The 22,831-nt window shown below is 46.5% G+C and overlaps 1 protein-coding gene across 2 annotated transcripts; it reads right to left on the reverse strand.

Annotated features, from left to right (window-relative positions):
- Positions 1–846: 846 nt before the first annotated feature.
- LOC146186790 (uncharacterized) lies at positions 847–22,093 on the reverse strand. 2 transcript variants are annotated; one of them, XM_084607407.1, is made up of 4 exons: positions 21,743–22,093; positions 8,708–8,901; positions 6,402–6,460; positions 847–1,903 (listed from the first exon to the last, which is right to left on the reverse strand). In XM_084607407.1, exons 2-4 carry the CDS (start codon positions 8,892–8,894, stop codon positions 1,238–1,240), a joined length of 912 nt encoding a protein of 303 aa, XP_084463533.1. In that variant the 5' UTR covers positions 8,895–8,901; positions 21,743–22,093; the 3' UTR covers positions 847–1,237. The 2 variants fall into 2 exon arrangements, with proteins under 2 accessions (XP_084463533.1, XP_084463534.1); XM_084607408.1 differs by lacking the exon at positions 21,743–22,093 and adding an exon at positions 15,155–15,395.
- Between the last annotated feature and the right edge of the window lie 738 nt (positions 22,094–22,831).

Genomic DNA, 22,831 nt, shown 5'->3' on the forward strand with positions numbered 1-22,831 from the left:
GCATTTTGCCATTTATATGAGTTTCAACTGTTTTTCTACTACGTATTAAGCGAACCAGTCATACGTGCTATACTCTGGAACAGCCTTTTATGGCTATGCAGCCAAGCCTGCTGCAGCGAGTCCTTCGGCACAATATTACTACGCAAATTACTTCAGGTGTATCTGGCCTCAGTTGTGGCTTCGGTTTCACTTCTGCCTTTACGTTGAAATAATAGTTTTCGCACCCCGTCTACTCAGGGATGTGTTCCTCATTTGGGAGTGTAAATTCCCAAATGTCAAGCTGTGCCCACAGCAAAGTAAGCGCATTTCGAAACCTTACAGAAAAAGCGGCGAAAAGACGATAGCAGGCGCGGTCACGTCGTACGCTTCGCGGTATTTCCTATAAGCAGCACAGCATTTTATAGAAGCATTTTATAGCACAGCACTTTTATAGAAGACTATGTTCTCCTGCGCAGTGAACTGGTTGTTGTTGTGGCTGTAGGAAGAAGGAAAAGATAATGCACGGGCCTGCTACTGGCTCTGTAGCTCCTGTAGCTGCCTCGTGCGGACAGAAGAGAAAATAGAGAAGAAAGAAAATGAGGAGGGGAGAGAAAGACGCGCGCCGCAACAACAGCCGCCGTCCACCACCGAAAGAGTGGCGGGTGCAATGACGGCCTACGAAAGATAAAAATTGGTGGCAGGCTAGCCCCCGCCGCAAGCGGCGTTGACCTACCTGTCCCAGCCCCATCAGGGCCTGGATCAGCCACCCTTCGTGTCCTGTTTGCCCTTTTCGCTACCTAGCCATAGAAAGTTGGCGCCGTTTATGGCATTTCCAATGGCTTGCCTGATTGCTAAACACGCCTCGACGCCAGTTAGAGATCCTAAACTACTGCGATTCACGTGCTGCGCAAGGGTTTTATTTGTATCACTACTGTTCTTTGTCGTGACGTCTAGATGTGAGTTTGGCGCGACTTGGTGTGGCATGACATGCAAAAGCCGCAACAACAAGGTAACACTACAAAAGTTTGAGGTGTCCGCAAAAGCTGGCGGGCCTGACCATGACGAGAGGCACAGTCTCTCTCCGCAATCATGGCAAATCGTGGTATTTCCACACATGGCAAAGATACTGTCGGTCTGGAAGTAGGCCTCATAGCCACTGTAGGGTTAACCATCGCGTCTCGTAAAAGCGACCGTAGTGAGCCCAATAGTGTCGACGCAAGCATGCGCTCCACCTCTCCTCCTCCGCCTGCGGCACCAGTCAGTGAGCGTCGGAGATGACGAATCCCGGACCGCTTCCCCTGCGCCGTGCGGGTGTTGGCGGCGGTGCATTGGGTGGTTCACCGTCGATGTCGTTCTCGGACGGATCTTCTGGCGGTAGAGTCGGGCTACTGGTGGCGTCGATGGACGGGGCCGGCGTGTCGACAGTCGATGTCGGCTCTGCGACATCGCGGGTTACCGACGCGCTGACTGTCTGGCCGGTCGTCGTCTCCGGCGGCGACGGGACTCGCGTGCTGTCCTGTGCTCTCTCGGTGTTCTGCGGCACATCCTGGTCACCATTAGTTGATGGAGCCGCGATTTCTGGAACACCAGTTGATTCTATGCTCGGCGCACTAGTTGTGATGACCACCGAAGTGGGCGACACTGAAGATGGCTCCGAGGCTATCGTCTCAGAGGTGGGTTCGTTGGACGCTTCAGCGGTAGTACTTGCAAACCCTGTCGACCTCGACGGCGTGCTTTCCGTTTCCGCGCTGCCCTGTGTAGTCGGCTGGACGGTGGGGTGCGCCGTTGAGTCCCGGCACGGCTTGTCCTCTTGTTCGCGGTGGCGGGGTTCAAAGCCAAAACCAGATTCTGGTTCCTCAGTGTAGGTGTCTTCTGGTCTCCTTGGCGCCGGAGGAGTCGCGAACCGGAACTCGTGGCCCTCATCCTGCATGAAAGAAGAGGGTAAAATTAGCTTATTGGTCTGTTTTTGTTTGTTTGTTTTTTCAACCGAGCAAATACAGCTTCTGCTGCAAAGGCAGAGCTAAATGCGGTGGCGCCTGACGAAGGCCTCTGTCCCTGTGCAGTTGAGAGAAGTGCAGTCATACTAACTACCACATAATAAGAAAGTAATGCGCATTAAGCAAAACTGACAAAGACAGACATCGTGCATTTTAGACACTTATAACAATATGGAGATTACATACGCAGGAACCCGATTCGAGTTTATTAGGTTTGGCTTGTGGGGTAAAACGTCCCAAAGCGACTCAAGCTATGAGAGACACCGTAGCAGAGGGTTTCAGAAATTTCGATCACCTGGGGTTCATTAACTTTCACTGATATCGCACGGACACAGGCGCCTTGCTTCCCGCCTCCATTGAAGAGCGGCCGCCGCTCATGAGTTCCCTCCTGTAGTTGACGGCATCCTCAACTCCATAGTATCGGCGATTTAATCGCTGCAAAACGATGTCTGCCCGTTTTTAAACCTAAGCCTAACCAAAGCAATTCCAAGAAAAATAGACTTTCGATTGTATAAAACCAGGTTTAACAGTGTTAAAGACACTTAAAAGGTGTTCCAGGCAAATATAACCATATTTTTAGAAACGACTGTGTCCTAGCGTAGTGAATCCAGGTATAAGCTGTTAAGAGTTATTATTTAAGATTAACGAGCTAACTTTTAAAATATTTACAAGTTATTTTTTACCGACCGAGCACGATACCTCGAGTAATAAAACAAGCTTCCTCATGACAGCGGCGCCGTTTACATTTATAAAGTGCCGAGACGCGTGCCAGGTGATGTGCAAGCACTGGGTAAGTGATTTAACGCGGCAGCTGGTCACGTGATAGCTTTTTTTGAAGGCCGCCAATAAATAAAGCTGCTACACCGAAGCTTGGTGGTAACAACGTACTCCACTTTTCGATATTTTATTCGCCAAGCTAAAAGAGCTAATTATTCTTTACTGATTGATTACTTTGATGAACCAAGATACTGCAAATCATCATAGGTGACTCAAAATATTTTTTGTTGGTTTTAGAGTGCTTGGGCTAACCGTACTTTTAATACCTTGATTACATCCTGCTGGGTGGAAGACACTGTATATTGCTTTCAAATAAACAGTGGTAGCGAAAGCGGGCCCATAACCTCAAGAAACCGTGCTGACAAATCTTTCAAATAAAGAAATGCGGGATCCTGCTATGTATGAAAAAAAAAAGAGACGAATTTATTCATGAGAGCCTTTTCTTTCAACCGGTTTGGCTTTATTATAACTAACTTGCGGTTTTGAGCGTGTTTCGAGCCGTTTCATGGCTTCTCCTACGCTAGTTTACCATCCATTCCTTAAGATATTTTAGGTTAGCAGAATATGACTGCTCCGGCCGCCGACTGCTCAGTGGCCCCCCTTCACGCGCTTTCATTTGGGCACCCCACGATGACAGTGTTATTATTGTTCCGAGCGTTGTGTGTGGTGTGTGTATGACTCGGGCGAGGACGGTTAGCCGGCTTTAGCTCTTTGGGTCTTCCAGAGGGGTGTGGTCGATAGTCGTTTGAAGGCTCGCCGTGCGAGGAAAAACACATGCCCACGAAACAGACAGGGCATGGGTGCCACAGCTTCTTCTGCACTTGCGGTCCAGGCTGGATGCTCTTGCTAAGGAGAAAGCCTTTAATGGCTCATACTGTCGTGGACAAAATGTGTCCCGTTTTTGCAGCAGCTCTGATTGGCCGAGGCGGGATGACGTCATAGAGATATTGATCAATCACACAGCACCACCACAGAATGCGCGAATGCGTGCCTTATGTGGTCATATGACAAAGAATAATTACTAATTAATGACAAATAAATAATTAACTACAAGCTAATCAGTAATATTACTGATAAATTAATCAATGACTAATTAATTATTTGAGATGCCTAAAATCAATTTCCTAAATAATGTCTAACTAATTACTATTTAATGACGATTCCGTAGCAGAATGCAGCACTCAGGCTTTCGAAAGCCTTTCACTATTTTAGTTGCTAAAGTCTCTCGTAATTTTTTGTTTAGGGAAGTGCTTTCCTTGTCACTCTGAGCGGCCACCCGCGGGGAACATTAACTGATCTACAGAATGCGCACGATTATCATCAGCCGGACTAATGCAGGGCGAAGGCCTCTCCCATATTTCTTCAATTAACCCGGTCCTGTGCTAACTGCATCGACTTGACTCCTGCGAACTTCTTAACCTCCTCTGCCCCCCTAACTTTCTACCGTTAGCCTAAGCGATTATCGGTTATCGTCTCTTCGCCATACATGCCCTGCCCATGTCCACATTCATTTCCACTAGAATTTCTTTAACTTGAGTTAGTTCTCTGACGCACTCTACACGCTTCCTATCTCGTAGCTTTACACCCACCATTTTTCGTTCCATAGCCCTCTGCTTTGTCCTCAAATCACGTACAACCCTCTTGGTTAGCCTCCATGTTTCAGCCCCATAGGTGAGTACAGGTAAGATGCAACTGTTGTATACTTTCCTCTTGAGCGGTACCGATAAGCTGCTAGTCATAATCTGCGAGCACTTGCCAGATGCGCTCCAACTCAATCTTATTATCCTTGTTATTTCCCTTTCGTTGTCCGGATCAGGGGTTGCTACTTGTCTTAAGTAGACATATGCCCTCACACTTCCAGTGTTTCGCTACCTATTGTTAACTGCCGTTCCTTCCCGAGGCTGTCGATCTTCTGCATATTGATCTTCAAGCCTGCTTTTCCTGTCTACGTCATCGATGATTATTTGCACTTCATCGCCTAAATTACAGAGCAAAGCAATGTCATCAGCTAATCCCAGGTTACTGAGGTATTCCCTATCAACCCTTATCCCCCACTTCTCGCATTCCAATTCTCTGAATACTTCCTCTAAGCAACTTGCGAATAGTACTGGGAAGATCGTATCTCCTTGCCTAACACATTTTTTATGGGAACTTTGTTATTTTCTTTATGCAGAACTATGGTTGCTGTGCAGCCACTGTATATATCTCCCAGTACTTCATATACGGCTCGTCCACACACTGATTTCGCAATGCCTACATTACTGCCGAGGTTTCTACTGAGTCAAATGCTTTTTAGTAATCAATGAATGTTATGTATAAGAGCTGGTTATATTCTGAGAATTTTTTTTTTTTTTTTACCTGGATCGATAGTCTACCCTTTCCGGAAACCTGCCTGATCCTTTTTTTTTTTTTTTTTGAAGTCTAATGTTGCCCTGATTGTGTTAGCGATTACCTTGGTAAATACCCTATACGAAACAGATAGCAAGCAGATTGGTCTTTTAGCATCTCCTTTCTTATGATGCGCATGATCCTCGCAAGTAAAAACAATCATGCTAGCACTGGCACGCCATGGGCGCGTTTAAGGTAAAATTCTTTGATTGGCATTAGGAAGCTGAATTTTTATTGATTTGTGAAGTGATTTCCTGAATCTTGGGCAAACTGATTTAAGGCAATGCTTTGAGAAGAGAAGAGCGGGAGGGGAAGGGGAAATTCTCGGCCACGTTTGGTCAGCTTTCTTTTTGAACTGCCTTGTAACAGTGTTGTCGCTAATAAACTGCCTTGCTGCAGAAGGAGGTCTGCCCAACCTACGAGCGGGCGAAGATCGGCGTGAAGAGAACGATAACGCAGTCATTGGCACTGTCACCAAATACACAAGGTTGGCCTCTGCTGCGTCGATGTTCAAAGTGTTTAGTTGGACAAATTGTTACTGGCTACCTAAATAATATGAAGGAGCCCTGAACAAGGGTAAAAGGGGAACGGCCTCAGTTCACAGGTCGAGCCAACTTGTCGAAACGTTGGCTCGACCTGCGAACTGAGGTGTATCCCTTTCACCCTTGTTCAGTGCTCCTTCATACCGTGTAAACAATCTTCTTCCTCTCATTCTACCTGGCTTCCTAAATGTATTACTAACGAAATAGCACATGCAGACAGGGCAAGCGATTGTCCCCTCATAGTTTATATTGTCTGAGCCTTCCATTTTGATGCGAATCATTATTTTGCAATGCTACAGTGAACTGCAGTTAATCATGGATCCCATCCATTCAAGCTAGATTAGCTCGCCTCTGCCAGAATGGCAACCAAAGAAAAGACTGCCGCCACGTCTGCGTTGAAAACTGCCGTTCCAATTTACCGAAATAATTATATTTCTGCGCGCACCGCAATGCCCCTGATTACACGTATTGAATGTTCTATCCGCTTTTCTTATAACATTACAGAACATTCTAGTATTTATCAAACTTTATGCGTAATTGTTGTTATAGATAGTGACACGTTGATGTGACACATGCGTAAAGTACATCGCGTACCTTCGGGCTGATGAGAAGCCTTCGAGATTTTTTTTTTTTTTTTCCTGTTTAGGGGTGTTTCGATCATTTCAGAATAAGAACTCGTGCAATTTTGCCCGCAAATAGGAAATCAGTGGCCACTCACCGGTGAAGGCATTCCACGCAGCCAGTTCACGAAGTCCATGAACGCCGATTTGACGCTGGCTGCAAACAGTGAAAGAAAGGGGCAATTGGATGGCACTGTTAAAATCTTCCGACGGCACTGATTACTCATTAGCGTCATGTATGGAAAAGGGAAAATGTATGGAAATGGAAATGGAAAGTATGGAAAAATCAGGACGTACGGAAATGTGTAAGCAGAGACTCGAATTCATGGATGCTTCACACAGTTAAGTAAACGGACACGGTTTCAAGGTTAATGGCCTGAAGAGATAATGATACACCGGTGGCAGAAAAGCTATATAAGCAAAACACAGAAACATTCATCACTGTATATCGTCGTCTTTTTTGGTTGAGGCCCATGCGTATACGTGGTCGGAAGATCAGGCCGTATCAGCTGGCATAAAATATCAGCGAGCATACTTCGCTAGTTCTCTGCAGCTACGCAGGTGTTCGACTTCGTGTAACCGGTTTCCACTGGAAATATAAAGCCTCATAAAAACCACGGGAGATGTGGCTATATAGCATTTGATCGCTTGGAGACCGACTGTTTGTATCAGGTTCTCCTTTCACATCTGACACCTCAGATTCCGGAAAAGCCTTATGAACGAGCTTGGCGAGCTTCCTCAAATTTGTAAAGCATGTTTTAGGCGCAGAATGATGGTACACAAGAAACAGAGTGAGCGCATCTGGCAGGACAACAAGCCTGAATGCATATTTTAATGGAGCAGCTCTACTACCCGCCTTCTCGAAAAGCGCGAGTCTGAAGCAAGGCGCTACTAACAACTCGGGTTTTATTGAAAGGCCACTTGCTAAAATACAGCACTTGCTTTTATCAACAAAATGAAAGAAAGCACATAAGGACAATCACTGCAGCATGTATCCCATCATACGAGGAAACCTGTATCAAACAAGGCATATTGCTGAGCAAGAAATTTTAATTCTTTTTTTTTGAGAGCACAATTAGCGGATGGCTGACACACGCGTTTAAAGATATGTTTAGAATCATGGTCATCTATCATTGCATTTCGCCATGTTTTGAAAGCACCCGTGTTCTCTTACTACTTACTGCATCCCTTAAGATCTTAGTCACTTGAATGCCTCTTCAAATGTGTGATAAATTCTGTCTTTACAATATTTATTCTCTTATTTTGCACCGCTTGTATGTTGTATTTGCAGTGTTCCATATACCACTGAATTTGTTCCGTATACAATCTTCAAGTTGATTTGATTTACAATATAGTGATTTTATTTATTTCGTTTTCAGTTCAGTTCAGTTCAGTCGTTCAGTCGTGTCCAACTCTTCGTGACCCTATGAACCATGTCACGCCACGCTTTCCGGTCTCTCACTATCTTCCTAACATCACATAACTTCATCTGCAGTGCCTTGAGGATGCCATCTAACCATCGCGTTCGCTGCCTACCCCTTCTCCGGCGACCCTCAACCTTTCCCAACATCAAATCTTTTTCCAGCGACTCTTCTCTTCTCATCAGATGGCCAAAGTAGCTGAGCTTTAACTTTAGAATTTGACCCTCCAATGAACAGTCAGGGTTTATGGTCGATAACATCGACTGATTTGATCTTCTGGCAGTCCAAGGAACTCTCAATAGTCTTCGCCAGCACCACAATTCAAACTCGTCAATTCTTCGGCGGTCAGCCTTTTCACAGTCCATTATTTCGTTTTATTGAACCATAATTATATGCTTATTTTTCTTTATATTGCAATACAAGAATTTTTTCGTTTGTTGTCTTTCAACACCATAAACCTGGTTAATTTTTGCACCGTTGAAATCGATGCCCAGCAGTCTTGGATCTCATAACGTTTAGCACGCTCAAAGGACATTTCTGATAAACATACTTTTTATGTCAAACATGAGAGCGTACAAAGGGTACACGTGCTGCAGCAAGTAACCTATGCCATTTTGATTGCTGTATACCTTTGCAAAGGTTACACCGCTTCAAATACATGTAACCTATGTATAAATTAGACGTAACCTTTACTATTTGTAACTTTTATAAAGGTTAATCGAAGAAAAGTTACATTTTGTAACACTTAAATTATAGGCGCTGATGAATGTGAAAATGTGCACTTTTACAAAGCTTACCCAAAGGTTACCGTGCTTAGAGTGTACGTCAGTTATATGATTGGGCTAACCGTTCACAGACTTTGCAGTGACATCCACGGACACCAAACACTACTGTATGTAGCCTTAGCTCAGGCAAATCTCTGGAATTATTGCTTCCACTCTCTTACTCTGGCAGCGAAAGATATGAATCGCGCTGCCACTCACACCAGGAGCGCTCGAAGAACTGGGAGGCCCCGTCGCGAAGGCTCCTGGCTCCGCTGGCTATACTGTCCAGCAGGCCCCTCTTGACCACACTGTGTGGCGTCGCTGCGCCACCGTCTTGTGCTGCACACGCTGCTAGGGATGCCGCTGTCGCCATTAGCGCCAGCAGCAGGAATGCCCGAGAAGCCATCGTGCACCTGCACCAAAGAAAGGATTGCTCGTCGAACCCTTGTGCCGCTTACTCGGGTTCGGCTGACAGAAGTGAAAAGCCACACAGCGTGCTGAGGCTTTCCACAGAATGGCAAAACCGCCCACGATGTATTTGAACGAAGCCGGAGAGACCTTTTTAGATAACGATGCAGAGACGTTGAAAAAAGATCTTGCGAGACGCTTACGCTTCGCCTAAGAGCTGGCACAATAGCGTACATTTTTTTCCAACACGTTTGACGACTGGCGCAGAGTTTAGCCCACCGTTAAACAACTTTAGTTGGCTTGGTTTTCACGGAAAGGGAATACGCATTGTCTGTCTCACTTCTCGGCGGACACCCACACTGACAATTAACGGCATACAGTTGGAGGTACATATGCCGTTGGCTCGAATCCCAATCGGAAACTGCGGCGAAAGTGTCCTTCTAAGCCGGCCACATTGCCATTTGCCGCAACTCGAAGCGATAGTCTCTGAGCGCAGCTAATTATTGCAGCCGCCGTCTGATTAATTTCTGTCCGCTGACACACCGTTGGGTGGCGCTAATGTTTTATTACAGAGGAATTTGGAGGAATTGCTCAGTGTCACCACAAAGCCATTTTTGTTGATGCGAACGCATTAGAAACTATGTGCACATTATAGCAATAAAGTTATGACGATAATTAGTATTAATTATTGTTATTGTTGATTACGATGATTAACGGTCAGTGGTAAATAATAATGAAATAAGCAATGAAAGAAATAAAATTAAACGCATTACAAAGTGCGAAAAGTAAAAGTTATAAAAACCCATCCCGGCAGCCCTAATGCTTCTTCGTTCTCTCAGTGCAGTTTCTGCAGTGACCTCTAAGTTATACCCCTGTCACACGAACACTTTCGATCCTCATTGAACTCGATCTGCATTCAACTCAATGCAGATCGAGTTTGTCACACGGCAACTTTCAAGTGCAATCGAGCTCGAGCCTGCTTGACTTAAAGCTGCTTCCTCAATCGCTCTTAAGGTTTCAATCATACTCGAAAGCGGCCGACACCTTCTTCACCAGCGCGGTCCAAAATCTGAAAACAAATAAACGCGATAGAACCGCAAATAATAACATATAAATGTATTAAAATGCATGGTACAACATTTATAAAATATTGTTAGAACATTCCTAGAGCATCAAGCTTGTTTGTATTGAGCAAATTTTATAATCTCGACACCACGGTACTACACCGCTTGCAAAGATGACATCCTCGGCGCGGAAATTGTGGAGCGAAAGAGAAACTGCAGCACTCATCGACTACTGGGAAGATAGATTAGGTGATATGAGACGCCAAAAGCGAAATGCTACTGTGTACGCTGAAATCGCGCAATAATTACCAGAATCTCGTGTTTCTTTTTTAGACTCATTGCGACTGACGACAGATGACAGCAGACGACAGACCACTGGTCTTTGGATGTCGGCAGAACCTTCGGCATCGCCTAGCACACACGAAGAAACTTTTTCAATGCGCATTGAAAACCTCGTGTAGCACCGGATGCTTCAATCCTTTTTTGAAAGCCTCAATGCAGATCAAGTTTAATGAGGATCGGAAGTGTTCGTGGGACAGAGGTATTATTTCAAAACCTTTTGACATGTATGTACCGAATGCTAAAGCATTCATAAATGATTCTGGCGACGTGCGCAACTTCAGAGTGAGCGCAGGTTTATTCAGGACGCGTTTGTTTGTTTTTCGGCCAAGTGTGTATTGCGTAAAATGCTATTTGTTGTATTGTGCTGTTTGTGCTACAGAATGTCGTTGCCTCGCTAAGGGGACTCGAATGCGTTGCTGGTTTATCACATCTGCAAAAACAAAAATATGAAGAAAACAATATCAGCGTGTAGCAGGCGCCCAAAGTGAAGGCAAGATGCAAGATGCCGCCAGGCCCATGCCGTGCCGTTGCTGTTGCTGTTTACGTAAACAGCAACGGCACGGCATGGGCCTGGCAGCATCTTGCTGTACGAGATTTCTCGTGTGTTCGGCACGTTTTAGTGCTTGGCCACCTGCAAGCTGGAGATCACTGGTGCCACTCGGAGTAGAAAGTGGCTTTTTTTTTTTTGTAATTCACCTCAGGCTTTTCTTTCCTTCAAAGCTTGCTTGCAGTTAAACAAAAACGCTTAATTACCTAAATAAAATATTGTAATATTTTACCTTATCCGAATCCCGGCCAAGGCAGCCATTTTTCGATGGAAGCGAAAAGCAAAGCGCCCGTGTGCTGTGCGGTGTCAGTGCATATTAAAGAACTCTAGCTGGCCGAAATTTCCGGACGTCAAATCCCTTAAACCAAACCAAGCATTTAACGTATACCACAGAAGGAAAAAAAGTTGGCGCGAGAACGCACTTATGTGCGTTGTGCGATAATGGATAGACATATGATGTTCGAAACAGGTAACACGGCCTCGACCCCCCAGAAACGCTTGAAACGGACGTTACAAGCGGCTTCCATTGGGTGCGTAGATAGACAGGGGGCAGGTCATGATAATGTGATATTCGATGGTGTGCTGATAGCAGTAAGAGGCGCTGGCATGTTGCATTTCTCAGACTTTGTTTTAAACCAGGAAGCAGCCTGCGCGTAGGTTGAGGTCGTGTCGTTTCATCTCTTCTGCTGCTCTCGCACTTTCCATGCTATCTGCGTTCACTGACTGCCATCGCGCAAACTTCAATAAGAAAAGCTGAGGTGACATGGATGCTAAATTAGAAGCGAAATGCTATGACGTCACCCTGAACGCTGCACAAAGAACGGTTGCGTAACAGTTTCGATACGAAACCACGTGCGTATTTCCGACACCTTTTTTGATCACATTAGCCAAAACTGGGTACCCCAGTTTTCCGACTTTTCGGCACCACGAACTTGCTATGATGTCGAGTAAAACAGTGCGCAGTGGAAGTACGGTGCACTATAAAATCGAGAGCCCGCAAAATATTTGGTACTCATTATTCAGACCAGCGGCTACAGTATTTGTAAACCCCAGCTTTGAAACATGCGATGAAGGTGAAGCCCATATTATTTTTGTGTCTCAAAACCAACACGAAGCACGCGACTACGGTTGGCAAGCTTTTTTAGGGAACGGCTGTTCTTTTGTGCCTGGGGCTTAGAGCTTCCTGGTCACGTTCTTTCTGAACAGCCAGTGAACACCGGAATTCCCGGCTACGAGATGCAACGACACTATCATTCCCTCCGGTATGCATTACATCATCATCATCATCAGCCGGACTATGCCCACTGCAGAGCGAAGGCCTCTCCCATATTCCTTACATTAACTCGGTCCTGTGCTAGCTGCATTCATTTGACCCCTTCGAAACTTCTTAACCTCATTCGCCAACCTGACTTTCTGCCGCTCCCTGCTCATGCCCATTTCTTCTTCATAATTACCACTAGAATGTCAGTAACTCGAGCTATTTCTTGGACCCACTCAGCACACTTCCTATATGTTAAGACTGCACTTTTCCGTTCTATAGCTCTCAGCCTGCACGTTTCAGCCCCGTAGGTGACTACTCCTTGAAAACAATAAAGTTTGGACTCAACATTGAGGTCTACCGATACTCAGCAATCACGACTGTTAGCAGGAAGGGCTTAGAACATAAGAAGATGGTGCGTTTTATATGAAAGCCTGCTCATTAGGCACAAGGGCAACTCCAGTTTTTTTTTTTTTTCAGCCTCCTTGGATTTTACTGCAACTTTTGCGGTACGTTCGTCCGAACTTTCTCGTTATTTGTGCCAAATTTCCCAGCGCTGTGATGTTTTCTTGTAGCGCAAACAAATTCGTGGCATCAACCGTGAAGAGGTACACGAGTAACCTTAATCGCCTGACGTAACTGGACGCACGATAGTCTATGTTTGCTCTGTGTTTGCTGCAAGGTAAAACCTTGCGCTTGCATTCGGTCATTTAGAGAATAAGTGACTCTAGCTGAACTTGGAGTCGCTATTTGGCGACCGTACCCGTTGCGTCATAGCTTGTTAGGTCGCTGAAATGCTAATCCCGTATTCTGGAGTATGGGGGGGCGTTATCATTCTGCAGCTGATCATTCTGTATCTAGACTTTCTATACCAACTTGTGCTCTTCTTGTGTACAGCCCTTTTCTCCTGGTTCTGTATCATGCTTTGAAAAACTCATACGATGGCAAATTTCGTTCGAACCTGGTGGCAATAAATGTTTTCTGTACCAGGTGATTAATGATATTAGATGTAATGTAGTTATTCGTTCGATTCGAATGAGATTAAATCAGACTGCAGAAAGTAGGCGGCACTTCCCTCACGCGTCTACTTTGCCGCTATTCCTCGCATACGGGGGCGAAAGTGAACGCCTCTTTCATTAAATGCCGAATGCTGAATGACCACTTCCTCCAAACACATGAAAAAGCCACCAAATATGAAATGCCCTTGGAGATTGTATCAACCAATACCTGCTTGAAAGAGCACTGAACAAGAGCTCGCAACCCGAGCCACCGTTTCGGAAAGAAAACTTGTCTTCATCTGGACAAGTCCTCTACCTTCGTTCATTGTCTTACATACTGTGTAGCCATCTTCTCCCTGGATACCTGTCTGTAATAAAGCTGCACGTTTCGCTAGCCTGCATAGAAATAACTGCAGTACGACAGAATTGACACAGGGGATTAAACGAGACCTTATGTCCACCCGTGGCATAGCCAAGTATGGGTAACGGGTGATCAAACCGAAATAAGACGTGCAGGGCCACGGCTGAGCGGCGCGGAAGCAATCTGTAATTCGCGCCACTTACAGAAGGAAGTGTGGGTCTAGTTGCTCTCACCATCCTTGAGATGAGTAAGCATCCGTCGGGGTGTTGGGATCTAACTAAGGCAGTGGCCCCTTTTACGCATTTTTTAGCCATGGTTCCTTCAGGAATGAATGGCAGAGAACTAGTCAACGCGGCAAAATTACGTTACTTCTTTCTTCTTCTTCAGTAGGTAACTTTTATCCTGTCCCGTTCTCGCTAAATCTCGCAGATGCAAGACAGCTCCGAGAAAGCGGCAGTATGTAGCACCAAATGTATCAGTGGACGCTCTGTCACCAGACTGCCGCGAATTGAACACTGGAACTGTTTCCTCAACTTCACTGCGCGCTCCGTCAAATACGCATTAGCACTCAATAAGCAGCCCTTAGATCAACACTGGCTATGTGTAGTCAGTCTGCACAGCAGCACGGCACATTTAGCGGTGTTAAGGGCAGCACAGAAGGCTAGAAATGGCGGCGGCGCTGGTGGCGACGCCCATTTTACATATTGTAAGCCGCTGTCTGTAAATGACTTTTAAAGTTTCGTGTTTATTCAGTGGCAAGGGTTGCAGGGGAGGAGGGGCGGGGGCATGAAAGATCACACGCACTTTAAAATGCAGCAAGTCCCAATACGAAAGGCTAGCAGGCGGCCAAGCGCCTCCAAGGCTGGAGCGAGCTGTGCAGACCCGGCCTCCGCTCTAGCACTGAGTATGGGCAGTGGTAGCGTTCCTCAAGAAAGTCAAAACAAAATTATCAACACAAAAATTCACAGAGGGAAAAGAAAGGACCCGAAATGAGACGGCCAGCCTCGGAAGAGCGTGGCAACACTCTTTACTTACGCTAATGGGGAAGCGGCTTTTTTACCTTGGCTGTAGTCGTGCCGAACAGCTGTACAGCAGGGCCCTTCCTTCGCGGCGACTCAAATGACCCTTCGCAAATAACCAATCGCATATATTAGCCGGACGTGGGCTGCGGCGAACAAGGCCGCACGCGAGGATGCGTGGAAACACAGAGACGGTGCCAGAGCACAAAGCAGCAAGAACAATGCGCACGACGACGAGCGTTGTAACCGGTTTGTCTCTCACGGACCGCTCCCGATCCGCGCAAGCATCTCGCTCAAAGCAGCGTGGGCACGTCCGTGAACGCGCCTTACTGCTCGCGCTTCGCTTTTTCTCACGCGCACGGGATGGGCCGCGTGTAACCGAGCAGAGCCCCGGATGATGCGCCCGCGGATTCACTGGGAAGGGACGGTAGCCTCACTCAATTATTGTTCGGCCAAGATGCGCGAGCATTGATTCAGAGCAAGGAGCACTCAAGGGCCGTGGGAGAAATCGGCGACCGAGGTTTCGCGCAGCCACCCATTTGCCGCGGTACACCCGACGCTGCAGGAACGTTGCAGAGAGCAGGGACATCAAACTCATCAAGGGGAACCCTACGTAGGCATTTGTTTTTAACGCAGTAACGAAACAGTATACGTACAAATGTGGTTTACCTTGTAGCTTTCAAAGATCCGAGCAAATCCGAAGCTGAAGTTGAGTCGTTCTCTCCTTCCGCCTCCCTGAGTTCCGTCGGTCTTGTGTTAAGTCTCCGGTGACGTGAGGAACTGTCCTCCTTTTTTAATTTTTCTGCCTAGCTAAATGAACGCACTGCGCTATTGCCGGCGATCCGGTGCCGTTGTGACATTCGCCATTGATCGGGATCACGCGGGAGAAAGGCAAACTCAGGTCGTTGTTCAGGTGGGAGAGCCGAGTGCAGGCGGGAGCGCGCTGCCTCGGCGATCACCAGGGCAACACGATAGCCGACCCGACAACACGCGCTTCGCGCGCGCTTCCCTCGGGCCGCGGTGGCCGGGACACGCCTGCCGAAACGATCGGCACGTGGCGACGATCGCGGTCGACCCCTGCAGCCCTTTCTGTTTCACTATAGAAATCCGCTCGGAGTGGGTTTCGGCCTAGCGTTTTCTTTACAAGCACAAAAACAATAATAGATGCCGAAGGTATCCTACTGGACTCGCTGAATTGATCATTTGAGCAACGTTGAGTAAGATGGGTTTAATGCAGGCAAACAATTTGCTATCAATGAGCCCCTCAAAAGAGCTATTAAGAAGGCGCGGTTATAAATGCCTGCCCTCGGAATGATTTTTTTTTTCTTTTTTTTTAACGTTCACTTTATGATAGCGCTTCCCTGGAAACTTAATGAAGTATCTGCTGCTCCATTTCGATCGAGCGTTTGGCTGTGCGCAGATCAATGTGTAATCGCAAAAGGGATTATGAAGCTTCTCAAGCGCACAGAAAAAGTAGAGCTCCGATTACTAAACTAGGCGTTTCTCTGTCCTGGATACATCGTTACTATGCACTGACATATGGTGGAGAAAAAAAAAGTTTCACTTAGTGATAAAATGCACGTAAACCCTCTCTAGTACGCTCAAACGTCAGCGTAAAGCTTCCGCAACTTACTCAGGCCTTTTTGAGACCTCGTAGACCAGAAAGAGTATATGCGACTTTAACTATACCGCATTGGTAGCAGTGCAGCCTCTAAATGTAACGGAAAAAAATATTCCTCTGCAGGACTATCTCCTTAAACTGCTCTAGTGCGGAGGACTCCTATCTTCTATATAGTTGACATATTTTTCGCGTAGCCGGGTCTCTGGAATCTGTGTGACGATGAGTGAAGTAAGGGATGGTAATCACCTAATGTCACCACCAACCTCACTAAGCACGCTGCAGGAAATAGGCCTTTTCCACAGCATTATAATTAACCAGTTTCTGTGCCAACTGCGCCCACATAATCCCTGCTAACTTCCTAATTCCATGCGTCCAACTAGCATTCTGTCTCCCCTCTCCCTTTTTTCGTGCATGATTCGTTCTTCCTGCTTACCTTGCTAAGCCCCGTGATAGCTCATTTAATGTCCGTCAGTTCTTCGAACAGCACTCCTACACTATCCTCATCAGGTAAGGTCTAACATGGCGAAATTCAGTTTCCAGTGGCGGCCTGACCGGCGCCAGAGATTCGCAGCCTCTCGACTGCGTCAGTTGCTCGGCATCCACTATATATGGACGGAGAGCCAGAAGCTAATCAGTGTCTTCATAAAGCAGGTGGTGGCCAATTACTACAGCATGTTGGTCAAATTCTGGTCTGATGAGGGAGTGCGTATTCCTGCTGTGGCCACTCGGCATGCAGTTCAATCCAGAAGCGTGTTTTGTGTGTGTGTGTGTGTGTGTGTGTGTGTGTGTGTGTGTGTGTGTGTGTGTGTGTGTGTGTGTGTGTGTGTGTGTGTGTGTGTGTGTGTGTGTGTGTGTGTGTGTGTGTGTGTGTGTGTGTGTGTGTGTGCGTGCGTGCGTGCGTGCGTGCGTGCGTGCGCGTGCGAGCGCGTGCGTGCGTGCGTGCGTGCGTGCGTGTGTGTGTGTGTGTGTGTGTGTGTGTGTGTGTGTGTGTGTGTGTGTGTGTGTGTGTGTGTGTGTGTGTGTGTGTGTGTGTGTGTGTGTGTGTGTGTGTGTGTGTGTGTGTGTGTGTGTGTGTGTGTGTGTGTGTGTGTGTGTGTGTGTGTGTGTGTGTGTGTGTGTGTGTGTGTGTGTGTGTGTTTAATCCTGTGGATAATCATACGGCATGGTGCTGCTGCACTTTGCGAATTTTGTATAATTAAACATAGGCTGGTGCTGGACGTCACAAAGAGGCCAAAGTCAGGCGGGTGGACGAATGAGGTTAAGTAGTATTACAGGGATGAAGTGGATGCAGATAGCACAGGACTGAGTTGATAGGAGGAATATGTAGAGGTCTTCACCCTGAAATGGGTATAGTCCGCCTGATGATGGTTATGCTGGACCCGGCCCAAACGGTTCCCATGTTAACAAAGGCTTGCGGTGACTGAACGCGTGTCCTGTCGACAACTTTCTTCATTCGTGCGAGTGCTTTTTCGAACTAATTCTCATTATGCACCAACTACTCCAGGTCGAGATTTAATTCGGATGCAACAGGTTGCCACGCCGACCTTTCAGGGCTGCCATTTCGCAATAAAACAGCACTCACTGTGCAGGTTAACGAGCACATTGTGTACTCTTTTACGTGTTGTTTTCGCGTCTTTCTAAAATTTCTTCGCCCGATATTCGTAACACCGCTTTCAGTGGGCGACATCAGCAGCTGATAGCACCGATGAAATGATTCAAAGAGCTGTTTCCATGCGGCCATGCGACGTAAGCAGGCGTCAGCACTGACACTGGAGAAAACGCAGAGACTCTGCAGCTCAAAAGCCGCCGGGTCTGTGTTGTCTGTGCACAACGCTAAAAACCGTAATGATGTGCAGCTATAATATTCGAACACTCGCTTTCAATGGCTGACTTCTTTGCAGCCTCCGCCACGCAATCTCTACTCCTTTCAATCGCAAATGACGCCAGGGTGGGGCCCGGACCCAATCTCCATTCCCCGTGAGAGGCGGAGAGGGTAAACATCTACGCCCAGCTTTAGGAATTGGCAGCGCCATGCCGATAGCAGAAAAAAAGGGCCTAAAAATGCTGCTCATTTAAAAAAGGGCGGGTAAGCGTCGCCAAAAGGTATGGAGTTTATAGTCCGACTCAATCATAACGGAATTGCTGCTACAACGAAAGAATCGTCTCTTCCCTGCAGTTTCTCCGTCTGCGAATTTCATTACATGAGCATTATCGGGAAACAAATGTTCGTCGCGAATCGCATTTTATGCTTATTGCCATTCATCGCCATGCTGTTGCCTTTCTCAGTTAAGGGGTAAAAATTAACTACTTATTGTTTTTGTGGGATTATGTCAAAAAGCACTTTTTCTTGCTCGGTTTTCAGCGAGTGACAAGAGCACTGCTTTGTGTTTATGTTGTATATGAATACCTGCTGTTAAGAAATGTTTTGCCAAATATTTTATTTCATTTATTACAATTACTGCGCTATATATAGTGTGAGCACTGTGTGGCGCTTCATCTTCCACACTGCTGAACGTGCTGCTTCATCTTCATCCTGCTCCCTCTTGTAGATACCCATCGTCATCGCGGAGTGTGTTTGGCTGCAGTGTGCGACCAAGGCTTCAGGTCTGTAATAAAGCCTGATTCCCCAAGTCCGACCTTCGCGTTACCTTACAATATATATATACAAAACAACTAGCTGAAATCGACGTCCTGTCAGTTCATACGTTGTCATACGTGAAATGTGTCTTGAAATGCGTGATGCTCTTTTTACGAACGTTCAGGGACGTGTGCTGTGAGATGACGGCTGAAGCAAGCACTTCCTCAATCAAATCTAATAATAAAGCGGAATAATCAAGAAATTAAAGGAATCGCGGAAGTATTTACTGTAGCTGTGTCGGCCACTTAATGAAAGGAACAATAAGCTGCCCTCAACTAGTGAGGCCCTTGTCTTTTACCCGCTCGCAGCGCATCATATTACGCAAGAAAAGCTTCATTGTGCCTCCAGTTGCTGTTGTAACCGTAAGCAAAAACTAAAGCTGCTAACAACACCGAGTTGCTTCGAGCACGACGGAAAATGTAGCTAGCCAAGGAACTGCAGCCTGAGTTCCGGTTAATCTCGGCTACCCTTTCCCCTTTACAGTTATAAAATAAATTCAAGCTCAGGACCCCCCCCCCCCCCTACACACGCACACAGAAATATCATCCATGATGCGGTGTTCGAAACCGGGACTAGCGGACGCTTACTTGGCCCAGTCGCTCTATCAATTCAGGTAACGATGAATGCTCACGCATCAAGTGGTGTTCCGAGAGCAAACTGGCCGAGAATCCGAAATGGGTGGGGTGCTATTCCAAAATGAAGACGCTACCCGCTAAAGTATTCGGAGCCTGCCACCATCCTTGTAACAACGTTAGGCATTTGGATCAATCAAGGGCTATAAATAATCGTCAGATGGACAAAAAAAAAAAAAAGCTCTCAGACCTTGACCTTAAAACATGCATCGCAGGGTTTGCCTCTCACGAAGTCGAACAGCCGCAGCACATGGCGCTCTCACCAGCAGCATGGCCAACGCGTGTACTTCATTATCGAGATTTCCGCTCTGCTTCAACGTCGATACCATTGCGTGTGGAAATAGATATTATGAGAGATCAGGAAGGCTGTATATGTGTCCCATTCTATAGCTTCCCTCACTTGGCGCTCTGCTCTCCAAACCCAAATGAAGTTTATAACATTCCTTCCGGCCTCTGTCCAGGTGATGGTCAACATGCGGATTAGGTGCGAGGTTTCTTTTTATTAGCGACATGTGCAATGACAAAAAGACATGCGTTTATTATTGGCAAGGACAAACATTAACCTGTAGCGAGAGGGCACCACGTTGTAACCACATGCAGCGAAAAAGTATCATTTATATAATTTCAAGAAGACCAGAAGCGAAATACAGCTGCCGCCAACACCGGCCAGTTTCTCGAGAAAAATTCATGTGTTTTTACCCATTTTTTTTTAAGGTGGGGATCTCGGAGGCTATGCTTCGCTGCCGTTCACGTCATTAAGGTGGCAGCCCGTTCTTTTGGGCAAAGACTTCGTAAGCTTGAATTGATGAGTTCTAAATCCACTTTCCTTTCTTATGAATACGGCGTATGTTGCCGAATAGAAAGATTGATAATGAGCCAGAAAATCAATTTTGCCGAAAACACCAATTGCATGGCGTTAACTTCAGTGGGATTTTCGCACAGCCAAAATGCGGTGCATTTGCATTGTCTGCCGCCAAAACAGTGCACCCAGGTTTGCCCCATCACTGCTGGCGCATCTGTGCATCAGCAAGGATCTCAAGCCTCCCATTCTTTAGCGTATATAGAGGTAATCTCAGGAAACGTGCGTGAATCACTCGGTTATCTCCAATCTGCCCTGAACGATATATGGCAGAGGCCATCAGTGAGCATCATATAACAAATAAATGGGCAAGGAAGCAGGTGCAGAATTCTCGAGGAACTCCTTAGCTTCAGTTGTAATGTACGGTGTAATTCTGAGGACCGTTCAGTAATAGAAATCCTGCTGTCTTTACGCTATTTGCTCACAAAATGTTTTTCATCGCGCATGGAATGTTAGTCGTACAAGAACGTTTTTTAACCTTTGCGTTGAATTCTTTTCTCGATTTTCTGAAAATTAGCAGCTTTGGAAGGCCATCCTATATTTTAGATTAGAGCCTGTTTAGCCGTGTTAGATGTACGCCTTAAGCCACGTTCTGTTTATTTTTATTTATGTTTATTATTGTTATTATGTTTATTTTTCTATTTATGATTTTATGGGCAGACTAGCAGTTGCCTTGGCGGATATGCAGCATAAGCGAATATTTCTGTAATATGAAAATGAATGCAGAGAGAGGAAAACTAAGCCTCGAGGGTAAAATCTAATCAGAGACCTAAGTGTACAATGTCTTACTTTCACATTGGTGGAGGATTTTCAGTTCATAGTCTAAACTCCGTCGCTACACGAAGAATTACTTCATGAATATTTTTGATTCCCTGGATAGCGCTTATGAACGCGAAGATACGCAGGAGCAAGGGGGAAAACTTCGTCAGAATTCGCCATGCATTAACACTTCTCTCCAGCAAAGTACGTTTCTGAGCTTCCAACGTTATTTTTTTACATCCCCTAAGACGTAAATAATAAACGCTATACATCTGGGGCCGACATCTACAATATTCAGCTATCCTACTGTCTAAACGTCGCTTAAATAAAACGCGGAAATAGAAAGTAATGCTAAACGATGGATTCGGCATTTTTGGCACTCTTTTTCCGTGTAGGATATGCGTAGGAGCTCCGAGTTAGGCCATCTCCGCTCAAGCTTAGTGCCTCTTTTCTGAAACTGTAATCTTCATTTCTTCAATAATCTCACTCGGTCTGTAAGCAACAAACATTGCGGGTAGGTTCAGAGTAACTATAGTCACCATGTTGCCGCCACTTACTTCAAAGCGCCACTCCGCGCAAAACAGCTTCCGGCACAATGGACCTAAAACAATTTTCAGTAAACGAAAAACATATAAATCTGAGTTTCTTGTCAATTATGCAAACGTTCGTGCCGCGACAATATCAATACGGAAAAAGAAAAGGCCGTCGTGGCCACTGAGGCGTGAGAAAAAGCGGGCCACGTACATACCCAAATTCACGGTCAGATGGTTCCTGCTTTTCTTGTTCTGCCCTCTCCGGTCGTTGGGGTGAAGCGGGAGAGGGCTGACCGGTCACCGCCGCAGACGTGCGTGGCAAGTGTCAGGGCAAACGCACCACCCGCAACAGCCAAACCACGATCTCCTGACAGCACGGCAACGCTTTCTCCGGCGACCAGCAAGCGTTAACTCGGCGACGCCTCGTTCACGTTGGTTCCGTGCCGCCTCTGCGAGCGCCGCCTCGCGTGGTCGCCGGGTTGCCCCGCACACGTAACCCGACAAAAGAGCGGTCGCGCAATCACTCGTACCGCTGGTGCCCTTTGTTCTGCACCACCGCCGACCAAAAAGCGCGGCTGAATCAACCACTGAGCGCTTCCTTCTGCCCTCACCCCTCCTCGTCAAGGACTTTTCCTACGCGCCTGATCCCTCTCCCCGTGCACCCCTTTTAGCATTCCGCTCAGGCAGTGCACGACTGAGTTCCTCACTTTCTCTTCTCGGTCCATCTCTCTTTCCTAAATAGCCAGGCCCACAACCCAACGAAGCCGCTTTTTTTTGCGGGCCGTCTAGACGACCAGTATATCCGCGCATCAGCGCACGACCATGATTTCCCTAGAGATGTACACTTCACTCCGCCTCCTTTCTGCCCGCTGTTTATGACGTCACTTTGCCGCCTCATTTTCGCCTGGACAATGGGCGCGCTCACGCTACAAGGAGGAAAAGAGAAGCCCCTATTTTACTTTTATTATTTTGCAAGTTCCCCGAATCTGTGTGACCAGGAGGGAAAAAAGACAATGCTCGTCATGTCTTTCAGATGCCCAGAAAAATCTGACGATTTCTGGGAAAGTGGTTTGAGCGTTTTTTTTTTTTTTTTCGTTCTCTCTTATAGGTTCACCGAACAGTCGGCAGATGTACCCTGGACAGGGTTGCAGTTTTTTCCTATATATTTTGAAAAAACGCACACTTTTTGGCAGTCTTATTTGTGAACTCGTTGTGAGCACAGCAAGAGCTTCGTAAGCGAACTTTCGGTACGCTTTCAGAGCTTACACCGTTCCTCTCAATATGTTCATAAAGATATTTTACAA

This window comes from Amblyomma maculatum, chromosome 6 (assembly GCF_055883805.1).
Source record: "Amblyomma maculatum isolate TAMU_Amacu chromosome 6, ASM5588380v1, whole genome shotgun sequence".
NCBI lineage: Eukaryota > Metazoa > Arthropoda > Arachnida > Ixodida > Ixodidae > Amblyomma > Amblyomma maculatum.

Bases quoted from the DNA above. Each gene is read 5' to 3' on its own strand.
- LOC146186790 (XM_084607407.1), bottom strand. From the start codon at position 8,894: ATGGCTTCTCGGGCATTCCTGCTGCTGGCGCTAATGGCGACAGCGGCA. The intron at 6,461-8,707 runs GTGAGTGGCAGC...CACTGTTTGCAG, and splicing joins GTTCTTCGAGCGCTCCTGGT to CCAGCGTCAAATCGGCGTTC. The intron at 1,904-6,401 runs GTGAGTGGCCAC...TCTTTCATGCAG, and splicing joins TGCGTGGAATGCCTTCACCG to GATGAGGGCCACGAGTTCCG.